Source organism: Anabrus simplex, chromosome 9, assembly GCF_040414725.1.
Source record: "Anabrus simplex isolate iqAnaSimp1 chromosome 9, ASM4041472v1, whole genome shotgun sequence".
Classification (NCBI taxonomy): domain Eukaryota; kingdom Metazoa; phylum Arthropoda; class Insecta; order Orthoptera; family Tettigoniidae; genus Anabrus; species Anabrus simplex.
This window is the reverse complement of record NC_090273.1, coordinates 36,311,468-36,332,963: the sequence shown is the minus strand read 5'-3', so window position 1 is coordinate 36,332,963 and position 21,496 is coordinate 36,311,468. Positions and strand designations below refer to the sequence as shown.

The 21,496-nt window shown below is 40.8% G+C and overlaps 1 protein-coding gene across 1 annotated transcript in view; it reads right to left on the bottom strand.

Annotated features, from left to right (window-relative positions):
- LOC136880932 (endothelial lipase) overlaps positions 1-21,496 on the bottom strand; it is a 47,390-nt gene that overhangs the window by 16,750 nt on the left and 9,144 nt on the right. Inside the window, exons 2-4 of the mRNA XM_067153462.2 lie at positions 19,585-19,783; positions 8,537-8,679; positions 83-331 (exon numbers count right to left, since the gene is read on the bottom strand). Of these exons, the coding sequence (XP_067009563.2) occupies positions 83-331; positions 8,537-8,679; positions 19,585-19,783 (591 nt within the window). The remainder of the gene's footprint in view (positions 1-82; positions 332-8,536; positions 8,680-19,584; positions 19,784-21,496) is intronic.

The window sequence follows — 21,496 nt, the reverse complement described above, 5'->3', positions numbered from 1 at the left end:
TCATCTGTCTCCCAGACAACGAAATCAACTTTCGCCGTACAATACATGACTTTATGAGAGATTAGAACACTCTTGTACCTACCTGTGATTCTGCCTATCCGACCAGCACTGCAGGACCTGCTAGCGACCCCGGCCACGTGAGAGCCTAGGCTGTGGCCCACGAGGTGGATATCTCTCAGTTTCACCCCTCGAAACACGAGAAAATCCAGCAGACGACCCACTTGCAGCCCTACACCCTCAATACGGTACAAGACGTACTCACAGTAGCACCACTTGGACAAGGATGACCAGTCCACGATAATCACATTGTAGTCTCCTGCCGTGAGGTAGGCTGCAACATAATAATATGGGGATTATGTTATTTTATGCCTTTGTATGTGGCGAAGTTATGGCTGAAGGCCCTCTCTTACACTTAACCAGAACATGCACTACATAGTCACATAATTTGAAAGTTAATAAGACTGTGTACAGTATATGGAAACTACCTAAATGAATGGAATAAAATATTATTACAATAGCTATTTTGTTAATGATTAACATTATTTATCTACTTTACTAACAATAGCTCTAAATCATACTTGCTCTCATTCACTCTAACATTTATACAAACTGTTCACGTATTTAAGAGGAAATCTCGAGAAGACCGCTTAAATGAGGCTATTGTGTTTTAAGACGAAGTACAACAGGGTAATCATTCTCTCTCAACCACAATAAGAGGAAGTATGGAAGATGTCTGAAGGTCACGAAGGGCATGGGAAAAAACACGCCCTAGTTGGTGCTGGTGGTGGAAGTACAACTTGGCAACCATCCTGTATTAAATAATCAGAGGGGGAAAAATGGAGGAGGTAGGACACTTCGAGAAATGAAGGTATCGGCGTAATGAAATGACGTATGGCTTGTAGTGCCGGAATGTGTCCGAGGACTTCGACTCGCCAGGTGCAGGTCTTTTGATTTGACTCCCGTAGGCGACCTGCGCGTCGTGATGAGGATGAAATGATGATGAAGACGACACATACACCCAGTGCCAGGGGAATTAACCAATTATGGTTAAAATTCCCGACCCTGCCGGGAATCGAACCCGGGACCCCTGTGACCAAAGGGCAGCACGCTAACCATTTAGCCATGGAGCCGTACGGTATCGGCGAGAAAATGAAAGACCCCCTAGGCCTCGTAAATCTAATAGCATCAGGGTCAGAAAAGAACAAGAGTTGACCAAGGGAGGTCCGATAAAACAGATGAAAGTGAGGAGCATGGCACGAGTAAGTGGAAGCAATGTCATGACTCAGATAAGGGCCCCATGGGTGCCAATTCACGCTCCCAAGTTAAGAGCCCTGGGGCCCCTTTCAGACGCCTCTTACGACGGGCAGGGGATACCGTGGGTGTTACGGTTTACCCCACAGAGAGAATTGAATTGAATTGAATTTATTGATCATGATTTACATGCCACTGAGACTGAAAAGCCCCTTTATGCAGCGTCTTCTTATAATACAATGCAGATTTATGAAAACAGTAACTACATTTTTATAATATTAAAGTATTAAACTAAACAAGAAACTTAAAAAAAAAATGAAAATACAGATACCAAATCCAGTAAGGTTAAGACATACATTATATAATAAGAAAGTAAATCATTAAGCCCTTCTGTTATTCTGGACTACATGGGTTTAAAGAATATAAAGCTAAAGCAGAGAAACAATTTTCTTCGAAATATACATATTCCTGATTGTTCGACACAAGAATGCCTGATCTCAGCCTCTTGCGTACTCCTCCAGAAAGATAGATGTTAAGAACTGCTTTAGTTGGGTACAGTTAGTGTTGCTTGCGAAACGGTGAAGATTAAAGACGTTAAATATACGTGATGCAGTGCAAACAAAGGATTTGTTAAATTTAGTGGTACGATGAAGGGGAATTTGAAGGGTGGTTTTTTAAACCTATTATCTCTGTTATGTACCGACTCCATAGGTTTAAATGCATTATAAAGGTAGGATGGTGTCTTCAGTTTGAGAATTTTCTGCGTAGCAACAGCTACTGAGATTTCCCGACGTTCATGGAGTTTCAACCATTGTAGCTGTATGTAATAGGGTGTTATGTGTTCATCACGCCTGGCATTTGTAACGTAACGAACACATGCGTTTTGTACCCTCTGTAGTTTTATGTTCAAAGTTTCAGATAAGTCGTTGTATACGACTGAACCATAGTCAATTATTGGAAATATAAGACTTTGAACAAGTAGTTTTCGCATGAAAGGTGGTGTACATGACACGTTACGTTTCAAAATATGCATGGATGACACAACTTTTCGGATTACATTTGACGTATGATCAGACCAGGATAAGGTTCTGTCAAAAATTAGACCTAGATTGTTAACGGTGTCACTATAATGAATATCTGTCTCTAGAATTTTTATTGCTGGGAGGGATTTGAGGTCAACAGTTTTCAGGAGTTTTGTGTAACCTATGCAAATAAGCTGGGTCTTAGCCACATTTAATTGGAGGTTATGATTTGCGCTCCATTCAATCAATCGAGAGATGTCATGGTTAAAATGCGTTATAGAAGAAGATGCGTTAGTGGGACAAAAGTGGAAGTAAGCTTGTAAGTCATCCGCATACATGTGAAAGCTACTGCTTTTAAAGACTTCAGATATGTCATTAATATAAATAGAAAAACATAAAGGACCGAGGACTGATCCTTGTGGTACGCCACAGTTTACTGATTCCCAGCTAGAGAATCGACCGTCAACGAACGTGACTCTTTGTGATCTATTTGACAGATATGATTCAAACCACGACAGAGCACTCTGGGAGAAGCCAATTGACTTCAGCTTAGCAAGAAACAACTCATGATTAACAGAGTCAAATGCCTTAGAGAAATCAAAGAGACATAAGACAGTAAGCTGCCTCTTATCGGTGGCCGCGCGTATATCATCTGTAACCTTCAGAAGAGCAGTAGTAGTACTATGGCCCTTCTTGAAGCCAGATTGGTAGGGATTTAGAATGTTGTATTTAGACAAATATTCACATATCTGCTCATGAACAATTTTTTCTAGTGCCTTACTAAGTGCACAGAGGATGTTGATAGGCCTAAAATCACTACAGACTGTTGGTATTTTCTTTTTGGGCACAGGACGTACATTGGCACGCTTCCACTCTGAGGGATAAACTCCATTCTGTAGAGAGAAGTTAAATAAGTGCACAAGGGCAGGAAGAAATGTGTCCATGCAGGTAGAAACCATGGATATTGGAATATTATCTGGACCTTTAGCTTTAGTTCGTATTGATCTGACTGCTTTTTCCACCTGTGAAGGGTGTGCGTACATGAAATAGAATTTATCTCTGTTACTTGGAGTGAGATGTCTATAATGTTTGGCAGTCTCTGATACTTTCGGAGAGTTGGAGTTAGAGACTGATGTCATATAATATTCACTTAATTCAGATGGAGTAACAGGCATCTGGCTATCTAGAGAGTGACTAACTCCAATACCAAGAGATTTTGCAGCACGCCAAGAAGCTGAGGTGCTCTTACAATTACGGAAAATGTTGTACGTATACTTCACTTTAGTGTCCCTAATTACTTGTTTTGTCTCGTTACGTAAGATCCTGAATTGCTCGTAATCATCTGGAAATTTAGTTTTAATAAATTTCTTCCTAGCTCTGTCCCGTTTGCTTATCAATTCCTTAATACGCTTATTGAACCATGGTGATGACCGGTGTTTTACGAGAATTCTTTTTTGTGGCGCATGCTTGTCATAGAGTAAAAGTACAAAGCTGTTGAAGAGAGATACTTTTTGATCTACGTCATTAGACTGAAAAAACATATACCAGGGTAGTAATTCAGCGTCAGCACGAAAATTGTTCACGTCAAATTTACTGAAGTCTCGAACAAGAATAGTTTTAGGAATTTGTTTTGGCGTGGATAAAGTGAATACAGCATACAGCAAGTCATGACCAGAAAAACCGGCAGCTGGTTCCTGTCCGTATTCTACTACCAACTCATTGCAGTTCGATGAGATTATGTCGAGAGTGCTATCGGAAGTGGCAGTATGAAAGGTTGGATTGAATGGAAGGCAGTCGAGGTTACAAGCGTTGAGCACATCACGTATTTTTTCGCTTTCAAACGCCCCAGTTCCGAACCGAGCATTAACATCGCCCACAACGAATATATATTTATAATTCATAACATGAGAATACATATCATTCAGGAATGTATCCATGAACCCTACTTTTGGTGGACGATATATACAAGCGAAAAGAATTTTAGTATCTGAAAGGGCTATATCAAGGATTATGTACTCAGGTTTCTTACTGTACTCTCCAGGAGATTTACTAAGTACACTACATTTTATGCTATTCTTCAAATAAACTGCAACACCACCAGCGGCTCTGTTTAATCTGTCGTTACGGAAAATATTATACCCATCGAGACAGATGGCAGAATCTGGTACTGAAGGTTTAAGAAATGTTTCACTGACTGCGATACTATCAAACGAACTCTTGCCAAAAATGTGCCGGAACTCAGATATATGGGAGGAGTCGACAAGAGACTGAGAATTGATATGAATGACCTTAAGATTTCTTGTGTTTCTCACACTAACATCGTATAGTAAATCAGATAAGACACACTCATTACTTGTCATGTGTACAATATAGTACAAAGGGTTCAATAGTTCAATAGCAAATCGTACAAAGAAGTACGATGATTTTAGTAGCCTATACAAATATAAAATAACTTAAGGATTTAGAAATTATGTGATGAAGTGAGAAAAATAAATGAGTAGAAAATTGGTATAAAATGAATCGCGTTAGTAGATATTTCTAAGTATAAAAAAATTATAACTAATATACTACGCTAAATAGAATGGTTGCGAAAGAGAGACTTTTGTATTGTTAGCCTCGCCAGAATTATCTCTACTTCTCGTCCTAAGTATTTCCAGTAATAGAGTGATACACAGGAATACGAATTACCTCACCGCATCATTTCAGTGGAGCTGGGTAGCGTTTCTTCAGTTCCTCAAGGTCACGTTCAGTCTTCACTCGATGTTTCACATCACCAGCGCGCACCATTATAACACCATCCATAGTCCACACTGAATTTAGTCCGAAATGGCTCACAGCACGTTTGAGAATATCAGTACGGGTCTTAGTTAGGTCCTCCCGTATAGTTATACCGCTGTTCTTTAACAGCCTCTTTGATTTGAAGACTGCATTTCGGTAGGCGTATGAAACAAATTTCACAATGATGGGCCTGGTTTTGTTGTGACTTCTGGTACCAACTCTGTGTGAACGGTCGATCATCGCTGGATCAAGTGGAACATTGATCCGAGTGGCAATCTCCTGAATGCGCTTGTCCGTGTCTTCCCCTGCAATTTCAGGTACTCCAAATATGCGTAAACTGTTCCGACGTTGATAACTTTCCAACTCATCTGTCCTATCGTCTAACTGCCGTTGAAGTTCAGTTATTGCCTCGTCTCGTCTGCTGAGTTCACATTTTAATTCTCTTATTACATCAGTATTAAAATCAATACTTTCCTTAAGTTTTTGTATGACCTTATCGGCTACTCTGTCTACAAGTTCGTCGAGGAGTGAACTGTTCTTAATGAGGTTATCCAACGTTAGCGACACCGTAGTATCTATAACCTCCTTGCTTACACTGGTTCGCAAAGTGTCCAATGGAGTGCACTGATCATCACAGGCCAAGATGTTGGCAGCGCTGTTCTGTGAATTTACAGAACGGTTGGTGTTCTTCACTTGTTCCTGCGTAGTTTCAGCAGTTGCCACATGAGAGCGTGTTTATTTCCTTGCCGTTAGAGAGTGGGGTGGCACTCCTGCTCGCGGGCTGAGCGATGCGGGCTTTAGCCTTCACTTGTTTCCGTGAGTTACCCATTGTAATTCGATAAACTTTTGCAAATTACTTACGAATCACGATACCTTCTTCCAATTAAAGTACCACTGCACATGCACAAGTTAAAACACCACTGAATGCACACTTGAAATACACTTAACACCGTCTTATGACACCTTCGCAATGATAAATACTGGAGAGGCTCTCACTCGCGTCTATACCACCATGAGTCGTTGCCACGAGAAAGAAAGAGAGAGAGAGAGAGAGAGACGAATTTTATTTGGCATCATATTTATCTCATTTAGTGTCTACTGTCTGGTGGTGGTGGTGGTGGTGGTGGTTGTGTTAATTGTCTAAAGGGTACCATATCACCTCTGAATTTAAATCATAGGAGAATGAAAATTGAGTCTGATCATTTTTGGAGAAAGAATGAATTAGAAATAGTAGAAAGGCTTTAAAACGCTAACAGTTTCCTCCGTGTTCTTGGTGTAGAAAAGTATTAGGTCAAGTACGTATCGGAAGCAATGTGCTCCAAACTCCTTCTATAAAGAAGTACCGGAAGTGCCGGTGTTGGTGGTAGTGGTTACTGTTTCAGAGGAGGAACAACTAGGCAGCCATCCTCTATTAACACTAATCAGAGGAAAAATGGAGGAAGTCCGACACTTCGAAGAATGAAGTTATCGGTAAAAGAAATAAAGGGCCAAGGAGGGCGTGAAAAATAAGGACTACCTAGGCCTGGAAAATGTAATAAGTTACCATCAGAGTTGACCAAGAGAGCAGTGCCGGATTAATCCTTTCTCTCAAGCTGAGAGCCCCTGAGGTCCCCCTATTAGTCGCCTCTTACCACAGGCAGCGGGCACCGTGGATGTATTCTACAAGTACCACCCATTGTGCCATCTGACCTTGAAAGCTATTTGCGTGAACTCATCGGCTCAGTTATTACTCTTTTCGCTATTTTCTTCTTCTCCCTTTTTTCTTTTCCTCTTCTGCTTCTTCTACCGCTTTTCTCGCACCTGGGGGGTCGTGGGTGCGAACTGTGTCGCACATGTGGATTTGGCCCTGTTTTACGACCGGATACCCTTCCTGACGCCAACCTTACATGGAAGGATGTAATCACTATTGCGTGTTTCTGTGGTGGTTGGCAGTGTAGTGTGTTGTTTGAATATGAAGAGGAGAGTGCTGGAACAACCACAGACACCCAGTTCCCGAGCCATAAGAATCAATCAAACAGGATTAAAATCCCCGACCAGGCCGGGAATCGAACCCGAGACCCTCTGAACCGAAGGCCTCAACGCTGACCATTCAGTCAATGAGTCGGACATATTTTTCGCTATTTTTATCGTTTCTAGCCGGTCCTGTGGTGTAGGGGTAGTGTGCCTGCCCCTTACCCAGAGCCCTTGGGTTCGATACCCGGTCAGGTCAGGGATTTTTACCTGAATCTGAGGGCTGGTTCGTGGTCTACTCAGCCTACGTGATTACAAATGAGGAGCTATCTGACAGTGAGATGGTAGCCCCGGTCTAGAAAGCCAAGAATAACGGCTGAGAGGATTCGTCGTGCTGACCACACGGCACCTTGTAATTTCCAAGACTTCGGGCTGAGTAACCGTCGCTGGGTAGGCCATGGCCCTTCGGGGCTGTTGCGCCACGGGGTTTGGTTTGGTTTTATAGTTTCGAAATTATTGTACGAAATCTAGTATACCTTGTTTTTATTTTGCAACACGGTAGTTTTGCGAAGGACTCAGTACCGGAACAAAGCGATATACGTATTCTACACCAAACATCCGCAGGGCAGTGTCAGGATTTGCGAACGATGCTGCTGATTATTTATGACAAACAGGTTTTAAATACTCATCAGCAGAATGTCCTTCGTCAACAGCAAGTCCTTATAAATTGTTAAAAATGGACACTATTTTATTGGTTCAGATGCTTCGTCTTATGAATATAATTCCACAAAGCTTTCGTTATATCAGTATACACAGAAATATACCTTTAATTATTTCCGAAGAAAAGGATCTTAAGCAATCGAGGAAACTAAATAATATTTATTAATTTCATGGTATAAAACTGACATTCTTTTCACTTCAACAACTAATTTGTCAACTATTGCGAGGAATGTATTCATTTTCACATACGATTTTCCATCAGATTCTACTACTCTATAAATCACCTCCACTCTTATCCTTCCTTTTGAACACACGGTCTGAGATCTTCCCATGCCCTCTTTCTTCATAAAATTCAAATCACCCTGAATATCCATTATGCGAGTCAGGCTTGGGTGAAAATGGAAACCTACAACCTGTTTTCCAGTCAATGACCGGGTCAGGGATGAAATGAATGAAGCCCCCATCTTGCGGCGAGGATAGGAATTCTGCCGGCTGCCGAAGCCTGTCCCACTCCTCTGGGGCAATGATTAATGACTGACAGATGAAATGAAATGATAGTGGAGAGTGTTGCTGGAATGAAAGATGACAGGGAAAACCGGAGTAACCTGAGAAAAACCTGTCCCGCCTCCGCTTTGTCCAGCACAAATCTCAGATGGAGTTACCGGGATTTGAACCACGGAACCCAGCAGTGAGAGGCCGACGCGCTGCCGTCTGAGCCACGGAGGCTAGTCAGGCTTGGGTAAGGGGAAGTAATGCAGACCCAGCTGAAATCCAGAAGGATGCTACAAAGAAATACTAAAATATCCGGTACGTACCATAAGCGATGTGCTCGAACTCTTTGCCGCTGGAGAAGTACCCGTGTATTATAATCTTCGTTTTCGCCGATGTATTGTATGTTGACTTGTCAAATTCTTGAATATCTCCAACTGTGAGTTCCTTAGGGGAGCCACTTGTTCGTCTAGAAAGTGAAATGAGAAAATATAATTTAAAAAAAAGAAATTAGGACTGACGTTTTGAATGAGCGATTACTTAAAGAGAAAGAGGAAGAAGAAACATATAAAGAACAAATTGAGAAAAGAAACTTGGAGGATAGGAATAGCATAAATATGCTACCTATAATACCAAGAAGTGAAAATTATATTTAAGAAAGTTACGTCTGGAAGGTTGTCCTATCCCTTTCTCGACCTGAGGGTACAATTTTTACAAAAGATATGATTTCCATATTTTATCATGCTCGTAAGTAATGACTTATGACAGGAAAATTATGCACACAAGGAAAGTAACAATCTTTTTTTTTTTACACAAATTTCCGACTTGCGCATTTGTGTGATCTGGGTCACAATCGTTAATTTCTTTCAATTTTGCCTTTATCACAGGCTATTTTTAACTGTCTGTCTGTCTGTTAGGTCATCAGCCCAGAGGCTGGTTGGATCCTCAAATAGCACCACCAAAGGTTATGCGGTTATAAGGAAACCCCAAAAACCAATGGCAGCACCAAAATGAGGCGTACTAGGCAAGATGAGGAGTGAAGTAGTTTGCCATTGCTTTCCTCACATCAGAATTTCTGCATGAACAACATTTTTATCTAGCGTTACCACAGTCAAACTCGTTCTGCCATTTATATGTAGATTTCTCATCTCTTCCCGGAAATCTTCATTTTTGTTGCATCTCTTTCCAACATTTCAATAAACTCAAATAATAATACTGAATCCTTGTATTTACTTTAAGTATAGTAACTTGATGAATAACAGACAGCAACCGGTCTATAAGATTGTAGCCTAAACAATATGGCGGCCACGCGTGTCTGTTGGCTTCAATTCTGGGCTCACATTAGTGAGGTACTCTGCCATATCTTATACTATCTGCGCACGTTTTAGCGATAGATTTACACCCTAGTGCTGAATCGATCGACTTCGGTTATTTTCGAGATTCGTATTGGCAACTTTTGAAACACAAACTAAGAATCGCTTATCATCGCTGTGCGACATCTGGCGTACACTTTAAGTACTCGTACTGTTGTTGTTTACACAGCAAAGCCAAACTATAGAATGCATGCTAGGAACAAGATTCGCATCGGGAAACATTATATAGTACTATATATTGTGTGTGACTAAGTTGTTGGCCTTAAGATAATAAAGTTTTAGAAAATTCATATCGATCGATCATACTATCAATTCAATTCAGATTTCATTTCCATTCAGTTGGCAGTGTTTACCGGAACCGGCAGTGCTTCCTTCTTACTCCTCTCCGAGTACAAAAATCTATCACTAAAAAGTGCACGTACAGTTCTATACTCGTTGGCTGGCACAGGCGATGTTGCTAATATGGCGATGGGAAAAAATCTTGGCCTCAGCGAGCGAATGCATCGCGGTATGAGTCGCCATCTCTATGTTATTCTGTGCTCGTTGGCAGTTATCTACAGCGAAGCTTGAAACACGTAAATCTCTTTAACACTTTAGCGTCGACGTGTACATTTGCTTTTTTCGTGGTAAACTGCTGAAATGCGATATACATTTTTCAGGTTGTTGTGGGCTACGGATGTTCGTAATTTCATTCGTAGATGATAATCAAAAACATAATGTGCCCGTTCACACCTCCGCGACATCTTTCAAAATGGCGCCGAGTGAAGGTATGGCCCATTTGATCTATAGGAAGCAAAGAATAGACACCAGTTGCGGTGACATAGAAGGCCATACACGTCATGGAATGGTCGAGTATTGAGAGTGAAACGGACAGTGGACTGTCTACTGTATTGTTTTACGAAAAAAAGTAGAAAACTAGGGATTGTTAAGAAAACTCCATCTTAATTTTTCTCAACGGAGAGTGAAGACGGAACTACCGACCGCGGTATAATTTTTAAGGAAGAAGAAAGGATCAGAAGCTAACTAAAGGAAAAAGCCTCGGAAACGAGAAGAAAACAAGTCAATTCACCGAAAAATAAGCAGAGTTGATTAGAGATATTAAAAAAAAAGGAATCAGCTAAGTACCACGAGATACGCGTGGGTGGATACGGAGCGCAGTTGATCTATACTCTGCAAAGGGAGACCAAGCCAGCATCTAAAAAAAGGGATCTCATACAAGAAGAGATACATCTCGATTTATTGAATCAGAATAAAAATAAGTTTCCCGAGATCTACAAGAAGCGGCCAACAGAGATACATTCACTGAAATCAACACCAACGAGATCGAAGATATACGTCGGAGAGCCACAAAGGAAATAATAAATTTAAGGATTACAAACTTCAAAAAGAATTATACAATGGCTGTTCACTGCACTATAATCCTTATTTTAGTTGCTGACAAGAATACCATGAAGATGATGTGCTAAATATACATGATGGACCAAGCTGGTGACCAGTACATCTTGCTATACGACCGAGCCATGATGAGGAAGGCGACGGGAAACCATTCGATCAACCCATGATGAGGAAGGCGACGGGAAACCATTCGACCAACCCATGATGAGGAAGACAACGGGAAACCAGACAGCAATCCCGTGATGAGGAAGCAGATGGTGTACCAGATGACCAACCCATGACCTGACCGCAGACCCAACTACATCCATTTGGGAGCAGAACAGCTGGACCAGGACCAACCATGAGCGAGCTAAGTCATTTAAAATACTTAATTGCATAATTTTTGGTTTGCCTACACATGTGCCTTAGGCATGTGCCGATGGGTTAAATATAAACCGATATATAAGAAATGCAAGTGAATGTTACCAATGAAGTGTGAGATACTTAAGTCTGTAGTTTCATGATCTAGCAATATAGCATAAGATTCTAATGTGTTGGATATATACGTCATCGTATATCGGTCAAAATACACGTATGTAGCGAGAGGTTTGAAAAAGAATTTTGGAAACAGCTGATTGTAATGACATACTGGCAGATTACAGAGATTTCATATTAGTAATGCTACATGTCGACGTCACGTTTGGTTGCGCGTGGTGTAAAATAAACACATGGAATCACGCATTATTTTGCTTCGCAATAAGGGCATTGAACTCAATCATAGGTTATGAGATATAGCAATTTTAAAATGTTGTTTTAAGAAACATAGTGTGGTAGCTTTGACATGGTCATGTATATGGGAACGCGACGAGTTAATATTGAGGCTACGATGTTAAGATATTATATGAATGTTGAAATAAGGTTACAATTGTGCTAACTTGTGGAAAAGTATGAGGTATATAGTGAAATGAGGAGTTTTATACGCACTACGTAGGGGCCATTGAGTGCCTGCAGTTTAAGATGTGCCACGCTACATTCTTTAGATTCGTATACGTGAGATTGCCCACACCGCAGGATTGACCTAAGCCAAGGTATGAATAGAATTTACTATTGTAGAATTATGCTTGTGACGGGATCGTATGTCAACTTTAGATGTGCTGTAATGAATATCGGAATACTACGATACGTTTTATAGCTGTGTTTTGACCAAATGCATTCACAACACCGATAAATATGATAATATGTTTCTGAATACGACATAGCGCTTGCATTGTAACTGCGCGTTTGAATAAAATAGCTTGCATTGAAGTAGAATGTTATGGAATATAACTATGGAAAGGGACATTGAGCCTAAAAGACATGTGTATGACAGCCAAAGGTTGTGTTGAAGTTAGTTAGATAGCTGAATAGATTAACATATACTCTGTTTGAACTTGCATTTTCTCAACGAACAACATCTAGGGAAATGTTAGAGTAGGAGCCAATTTTAACAGGCACTAGGAACAAATGCCTTAGTCCGTAAGTGGTTATCCATGCACAACGTGAAAGTAGTAATAAAGCATAAGTTCGGATTTATTCATATGGATTTATGCATTTAAATTTACGCATCTAGATTTACTTATTCGAGTTTACTCATTAGTGACTCGTCATTTACTGAGTATCAGTTACAATTTACTATTTAATATTTTCAACGCTCAATTCTAATATGATTGGCGATTAAATATAACTGTGATATACAGTTCAGTCCTGCAATTTAAAGTTATAATTTGGTTTAATTTCAAGTTTGAGCTTATTAGTGGGCTTTATATACACTTCAGCTTAACCGTGTGTTTTATTCAGACTAGTTTAATTAGTCTTAAAGCAAATGAGCTCTCGTAACAACTTGATTATATTGGTATTGTATCTATGACTTAACTTCAGTATGGACCTTAGATGTCCAGTGATCGATTGTAAATATGTACATACTCAATTTTGATTTCATGATGGAACTGATCTACATAGTTAAATACTAGATAGTATTTCTCTTTCTACGAGCCAGCGCTGACTCACAATCCACACTTGTTAATACGCAATGACAAGTAATGCCTTGGATAAAATTCCAATTTAATAGTCCAATATTTAGTGAATAAATATCTTGATTATTTTTCTACAATTTTATGTGTGATGAATTCTTTCATTATAGCCTAGTTGGTAAGTTAGTTCCTTAGCTAAGTGAATTGTTGATTAATTAAGTACTCCATTTAGTCATGACCAGTTGTCACGTAGTTAAATACTCTGATTTAAAAAAGTGGTTGACGGTTATTACTATTATGTCATGAGTTTCTATAAGCGTCACCCGTGAGTTGTTAATCTCTTCATACTCACGTAAAGCGTAACTTGAAGTAAGATTTCATGTCTTACTTGGCATCTGAACACCCTGAGGTATCCGTTGAGCGACCCCATTTCATCTGATTAGGCAGCCCAACTAGGAGTTCGAAATGGAGGTATCGGGTAAAGAATGATAACGTTCGAATTGATGCCCGAATAGTTACAATAATTTATGTTCAAAGTTACTATTTTTGTGTCCCCCCCATTGGGGTGACATATGGTTATTAGGTTGACGATGCAACAGAGAAAGCGAACGTCACCCCTACAGAGGTGACGACTTTTTTACCTTTGTTGTTGTGGAACACTGTGCTCTGTATTGTGATCTGTTGATTTACGCGCCTTTCAACGAGTTCCTTGTAATTTACAGTTTTGTGACAAGAATTTAATTCATGTTATGTGTTTCTGTGTTGAGTAAGCCATGATTACCGATAGAGAGATAGAACAACTTGAAAAGGGTTCGAATGTTGAATCAAGAGATGTTGACATTTAGGATTTGAATTGTGATGCCACCTTTTCCGAGTCGGAATTTGACACTAGTTTGTGTAGTGAGGACACTAACAAAGATTCCGGTGCTGCATCGGGCGATGATTCAACCAAATCACCAGCCAGTGTCAGTTACTGGGGAACATTCTCAGGTTTGCAGAAACATTTTTATTCACACGTAGCCCCGGTTTACAATTTCATCTGAGTGCTAAATCTCAACCAGTATGTAAGAATAAAGCATTATTTTCCTTGCCATTAATAATTGAATTCTGATGGTTGCGTATGTCAGACAAATTCCACTGTCTGTTGCGCAACGCACAGCGTGCTGAGAAGGGAATGGGCACTGCACTGTATGAACACCTTACGTAAACAAGCAATGCAATACAACAGCGAATGCTGCGCTAGTTTCGTGCGACAGCCTAAAGTTGAGAGGCCTGGATACACTATCGTGTCACCCCATAAGGGGAGACATACTGTATTTTGTATGAGGGTCCGTCACCCCACTTGGGGTGACATCGTCTTCAATGTGAAAAATACTAAATTCCTGGTTGTGAGAGTTTCGTTGTATTTTTCTTGTAAAGGGCAGGCAACAAAACATTATATCTGATGTGAATTTCGGCTGTTGAAACCGTCTTATCGCTGTATATACTGTAGATATAGATGTAGATACTGTCTAGCATGCACAAGGAAGGCTGTTAACACCTCTTGTTCTTAAGCTATAGCCAATCATTACAAATGAATGTGATATGCAGTCATTTTCGTGATGAAGTATTGAATAATAATAATAATTGTACCGGGAGATACACCTCAACACAGCTCATTCAAAATAAGCGCCTCAATGAACTCCTCCATCGTCCAAAAGGTGAAACTGATACTCATGAAGCTGGAACCTTAATCAGAAGATGTCACTACTGAAGTATTGAGTTAAGCTTGCATCCGGGAGATAGTAGGTTCGAACCCCACTATCGGCAACCCTGAATATGGTTTTCCGTGGTTTCCCATTTTCACACCAGGCAAATGCTGGGGCTGTACCTTAATTAAGGCCACGGCCGCTTCCTTCCAACTCCTAGGCCTTTCCTATCCCATCGTTGCCGTAAGACCTATCTGTGTCGGTGCGACGTAAAACCCCTAGCAAAAAAACTGAAGTATTGAGTAATTGTGTTGTTGTGAAGTTTCCTAAACTGACTGGATTTATTTGCTTTGTGTTTGCTTACTTCAAAAAGTTTAAACTTTCCTCCATAGATGTCATTTCAAAAACTCTGATCACGCACTCTGGTGCAAGGTGGAAGAACTTAAGACTTAAAGAAGTTTCGTATTTCTAGATTTGCATAACTGAATCTGTGTTTATTTATTTTTGGGTTGGTGACACTTCTTTTTCTTTCCGCCAGTTCTGAATCTGGCCAATCATGAATTTTGTAATTAATTTTCAACCAATCCCGCATTTCTTGTTCACTTTGAATTAGCCAATAAAAATTAAGAGGGTGTGTCCGGATTAGTCCTGAATTCTCTCGAACCTTCCCTGAGGGTATATAAATAACGATAACACGTGTTGTGACTGGGTGAAATAATAGAGCCCATATCTTCTCCAACAACAACAAATTGCGGCTTTTGGAGTTTCCTTGTCTCATTGATCGTCGTCTTTCTCAGTGTGTGTGTTAAGACAGGAGGCGGGACGCCTCGTTCCTCGGCAGGCAGAACATCAGCCAGGTAATAGCCACATAAATTCAATCTTTCTTGCTGTTTCAGCATACTGATCCGAGGGGAAGGTCCGAATGTTTAACTATGTAACCGTTTTAATGTAAATTTCTTCCTTTTCATGTACAATTTCATAAAGTCCTTAACTGTAAATCGGGGATAGAGAGTGAGATACCCTCTCGAGCTCCCCTTCATCTTGGTTTGAGGTGACTTCGATTTCGTGACTGTTTTCTTTCCTGTAATATATTAAATTTATTTCCATGCGAGCCACCTCAGTAGCTTGGGACTAGCCCCAGTGTCATCGGCCGGGAGCCCTGTATGTTTTTAATATTTCATTATCTGGGAGCGCAGTGTACGTCTCCATTCAGTTTGTGTTCGGGCCATTTATCTAACATGTTCCTTTTTCGCAAAAGGCCAGTAGGTTGGGTACTAGATACCCCTGTGTAAAATTGTTTCCATTGGTAAATCGTGCCTTGTGAGGCCAGAGAGTGTAAGATGTTGATGTAATGTTGCCTTGAGTGGGCTGTAAGAAATCGAGAGCATGTAAGCTCTTTTCAAAGTTTTGTTATAGTGTGAGGTTCCTCTGGAAGGCTGAAAATTGTAACTTTTGGGGCAAGTGCTCTTAAATTGGAATACTTTCGTCCTTGTCGAAACATTGAGAGTTCGCAAGTTTTGTAAACTGGATCCGGTATCTCTGAAATTGTAAACTAAGGGCTTGAAGCCCCAAATCTGTAAAATTTCACTAATCTTGAATTTCCTTAGTCTTGTTTCAAGATTGGCATTGTACCTGATGTTTCATTGTTATGTTCATTCAGTGAAAAAAATTGTTAAGTATGAAGTTCTAAAAGAAATATAACCTTTTAAAGTTTTAATTCAATTCTTGATATTGTAGTTAGACCCATTCAACCCCGCACCTTCTATCACCTCTTTCTGCTCCACGGATATCACCGTAATAATAATAATAATAATAATAATAATAATAATAATAATAATAATAATAATAATAATCCATAGCCTGTCTTCAGTTTCAGCCGGTTCAGGAATGGAATTAATTAAGCCCCATCTAGTAACTAGGATAGGAACTGTGCCGGCTGCCGAAGCCTGTCGCACTTCTCTGAGGCAATGATAAGTAACTGGTAGGTGAAAAGAAATGAAATGATATTGGTGAGTGTCGCTGGAAAGAAAGATAACAGGAAAACCGGAGTAGTCTGAGAAAAACCTGTCCTGCCTCAGCTTTGTCCAGCACAAATATCACGTGGAGTGATCGGGATTTGAACCATGGAACCCAACGCACTGCCGCCTGAGCCACGGAGGTAGCTGCAGTCGCTTAAGTGCGGTCAGAATCCAGTATTCGGGAGATAGAGGGTACGAGCCCTACTGCTGGCAGCCCTGAAGGTGGTTTTCCATGGTTTCCCATTTTCGCACTAGGCAAATGCATAAGTGGTGGTGGTGGTGATTATTGTTTTAAGAGGAAGTACAACTAGGCAAACATCCTCTATATAACACTAATCAGAAGGAAAAATGGAAGGGATCCGACACTTCGAAAAATGAAGATATCGACCAAAGGAAGACAAGGGCCACGAAGCACGTGAAAATGAAAGACTCCCTAGCCCTCGCAAACCTAAAGCGTCGGGTCGGAAAAGAACAAGAGTTGACCAAGGTAGGTCGGATAGGATAGATGAAAGTGAGGAGCCTCACACAAGTAAGTGGAAGCAATGCCAGGACTCAGCTGAGGGCCCCGTGGTCGCCAACCCACGCTCCAAAGTTCAGAGCCCCTGGGGCCCCTTTGAGTCGCCTCTTACGACAGGCAGGGGATACCGTGGGTGTTATTCTACCGCCCCCATCCACAGGGGGCCCCGTGGTCGCCAACCCACGCTCCAAAGTTCAGAGCCCCTGGGGCCCCTTTGAGTCGCCTCTTACAACAGGCAGGGGATACCGTGGGTGTTATTCTACCGCCCCCACCCACAGGGGGATAGGCAAATGCGTAAAACAACTTGTAAAATAATAATAGTGATAATAATAAAAATGTTGTTCTACCAGCGATCACAATACTTGAAGAAAGTTGGACAGATGTGAAGAAGACTGTCCACGAATAGGCGGATGCTGTTTTAGGAGCAACATAGCCGGAACGACGTCGCATCAAGAAGGAGCATGGCATTAGAATGACGAAATTTGCTGGAAGAAGCAGCTGTATCACAAGTTTATGCAGGGAAGAACACCTTCCCACTGGAATAATCACAAAATAGACCGCAGTGAAGCAAAGAAGATTGTAATTGCAACAAAGACCGGTCGGTTCACAGATCTATACGCGAAACTTGACACTTACGAAAGCGAGCGGATCATCTACCGACTTGCCAAATTCAGATATCATAAAATGGAAGATATTCTACACTTCCATGGCATTAACGACGAAAAGGGCAACTTGCCTGTTGATGGGAAGAAAGCACGAGAACGCTGGCCAAGTTACTTCGAGAAGGATCAGCAGAAGAATTCACGCACCCTCCAATCCCAATCGACACTGTTGTCGACGTCGCCGAAGTCAAAGCTTCCTTAAACCAAATGAAGACAGAAAAATCCACTGATCAGACGACATTCCGGCAGAGTTGTCATGCTCTCGAAGGTAGGATGCAGTAAATTGGATGACAAGACTCTTCAACCAAATAGTCAAAGAGGGACAAAGGCTATGAGAGTGGCAACAAATACAATGTAAGTCCCACTGAGTGTGGCAATTACCGCCCAATGTGACTTCTGAGCCACACCATGAAAGTTGATATATGAGACCATCCAGCTGACAAATAACCAAGCTACATTTGCGAAAAATTGCGGAACAACTGACGCAACCATCGCTGCAAGGCTTTTAATTGATAAGCATCGTGAGATAAACATGTCGCTAAATCTCGCTTTCTTAGATTCACTTCCAGGCAAATGCCGGGATAGTTCCAGTTCATATGTCATAGCTGATTCCTCCCACCTCCTTATCCAATTTAATTTACTATCATTCATTTCATTTTCATTAGCTCCTCAACTGAGGTTCGAATCCGGGCGTAAAAATATACCATATAAATTCATCTTACCTCATCCCCGACACGGTATCCAGAGACGGCACAGAGGCATAGAAAAACAACTGACGTAAGACAAGGATATGATCTCTCGGCAATGCTGTTCAACTGTGTCCTAGAAAAGGTTATTGGAAATTTGATGATAATTTTGGATAAAGGGGCTTTCAGGATTGGTCAAAGAGGTTGTTTTGCATAGTGATATTCACCAACTATCTACAACAAGAAGGTGATCTCGTATGGAACTAAATTAGGACTCACAGGACATGACTGGTAAAGGAAGAAAGAAAGATAGATTCAGGACAATTTTGGGCCCAAAGATTAAACATCGGGATAGGAGGATTCAAATCTAACAAGGAATTGTTCCGGAAGACAAGGAGTGGTTGAACTATTGAGGAAGAGAAGAGTCAGTGCTGCGGGCACTTAGTTTGATTGGAAAGGAGCAGACTGACGAAAGGAAACATCTTCAGAAACGGAAAAATGAATCAAAATAGATTCGGGAAGTAAAAATTGGCTTGATCAAGATAGGGATTAGAGAAGAAGACATAGCGGACAGATATATAGACTATTTAGACAACAAATCAAGGATCAGATATTAAGTTCCCGCAAGGAAACTTTAATTTATTTCTTCCGGTTGAGAACATCAAATAAATTCAGGTTGCTCAATCGTAAAAGTACCAACATAGGTACCAGTATACTAACCGGCAAATGTCTTGGATATGTGCAGTTTTAACTGTTGAGCCCAGGCCGCACTCCGGCGAAACGCTGGCATTTTTACGATTGAACAATCTGAATTTATTTAACAAATTTTAACAGATTTTCAGGAGACGTTGGGGGTGCCAGGAGGGAAAAATGATCCTACAGAGAAGGACAGACGTAGGAAAATGAATGAAAAGATACTAGCATAAAGTGAAGGCAGAAATGATATGGTCACGGCCTAAAAGGAAGCGAAGAAGAAGGAAGACAATGCATGTTTGTAATGAACAAATTTCTCCAAGGTACAGAAAACTTTTAAATCATAATAACTACCTAGTGAAGAGAATGAAGGTGACATCTTCGCTCTCCACAGCTATCCTGCTGCTATGTAGTGAACTCCGGTTCACCTCATCCCTGGGAAAACTGCGACGATTTTGGCAAGAAAACGGCATCGCGATGTCCGGTACACACACAAGTCTCGGCGTTCTGGACGGAGCCTGCTCCCCTAGTGACCGACATCCTTCGTGGATCCCTGTGGACAGAAAAGAACTTGAATAAACTTTGTTTCATTTCTTGTCGACGAGGAATGTTATCTATCACCGTATTACATAGTATTTATTTATTTATTTATTTATTTATTTATTTATTTATTTATTTATTTATTTATTTATACCACAAACAGAGAGGTGTTCCTATTCTTCTTCATGTTTCGTTATGACGTTATGACCGTTCACAGAGCGCGCTGGAATTTGTTTATTGGCTTGATGACTTTCGCCTTCCTACACTTCCAAAATCTCTTCATGAAGTCACTGCGTTGCCTCTTCCGTTCTTCTGACCACTATGTACCAGTCCTCCTGCTAGTGTTCACCACAAATGCACGTTTTTTTTTTAACTGAGGTCCTAAAGACTTCGCGATTTTTCATGTCTTCCCTGGTGTTCTATTCATTCAGGTCACCTCTTGCTTCCTCCAGCCAATTTATTCTCCTGTTCTGGGAATTTATTACATTAAATAATCTTCTTGTGACTCTATTAATATCATCCTAAAACTGTGTACAAAATATTTCAAACATCTTCCTCAGTACAGTATTGTGAATATAGAGGTCTGCAGTTCGCCTTTTGATCCAAATGTGTTTTCTTGTGTGGGGACGAAAAAATTCCTAAGAATTTTACTTTTTTGTTTCTCACTATCTGCAATTTTAGAATGCTTTCGTAAGGTTAAGGTTTCTGATGCATATAGAGCTTCCAGTAGGACCACTGTTTTTAATGTTTCACTTTAGCATTGCGTGACATTACTCGTTCATTGTAGTGATCATCTGTCTGTCATCAATCCAGAGGCTGGTTGGATCCTCAAATAGCACCACACCAAAGGTTATGCGGTTATAAGGAAACCCCCAAAACCAATGGCAGCACCAAAATGAGGTGTACTAAGCAAGATGAGGAGTGAGGTAGTTTGCCATTGCTTTCCTCACTGGGTCAGAAAGTACTATTGCAGCATGACTGACCCTGTGAGCAGCACCTTTCATAACACTCAGATGCACTAGTCGTGCTCTGAATGTCATTACTCAGCACTACCCATACCCCAGCAGCTTCCATATTGTTACAGCTATGGATGTTGACTGGGACTTCGGTGGAAGCTACACTTTACTCTGGCCTGTGCCAAGAGATGTACTGTATCCATCAAGAAATGACAGCAGGCAGGTAGTGATCATATGTTAGTCTAAATGCCCTCTGAAGTTTTGAAGTCCTTTCAGTATTGGCTGAACTATCTAATCATATTATTATTATTATTATTATTATTATTATTATTATTATTATTATTATTATTATTATTATTATTATTATTATTATTATTATTATTATTATCCCTGGGAGCCTCCGTGGCTCAGACGGCAGCGCGTCGGCCTCTCACCGCTGGGTTCCGTGGTTCAAATTCTGGTCACTCCATGTGAGATTTGTGCTGGACAAAGCGGAGGTGGGTCAGGTTTTATTCCGGGGACTCCGGTTTTCCCTGTCATCTTTCATTCCAGCAACACTCTCCACTATCATTTCATTTCATCTGCCAGTCATTAATCATTGCCCCAGAGGAGTGCGATAGGCTTCGGTAGCCGACACAATTCCTATCCTCGCCGCAAGATGGGGGGGCTTCATTCATTCCTTCCATCCATGACCCGGTCATTGACTGGAAAACAGGTTTTAGGTTTTCATTTTTATTATGTCCCAATCCGTTCCAGATTCCAGATGTTAT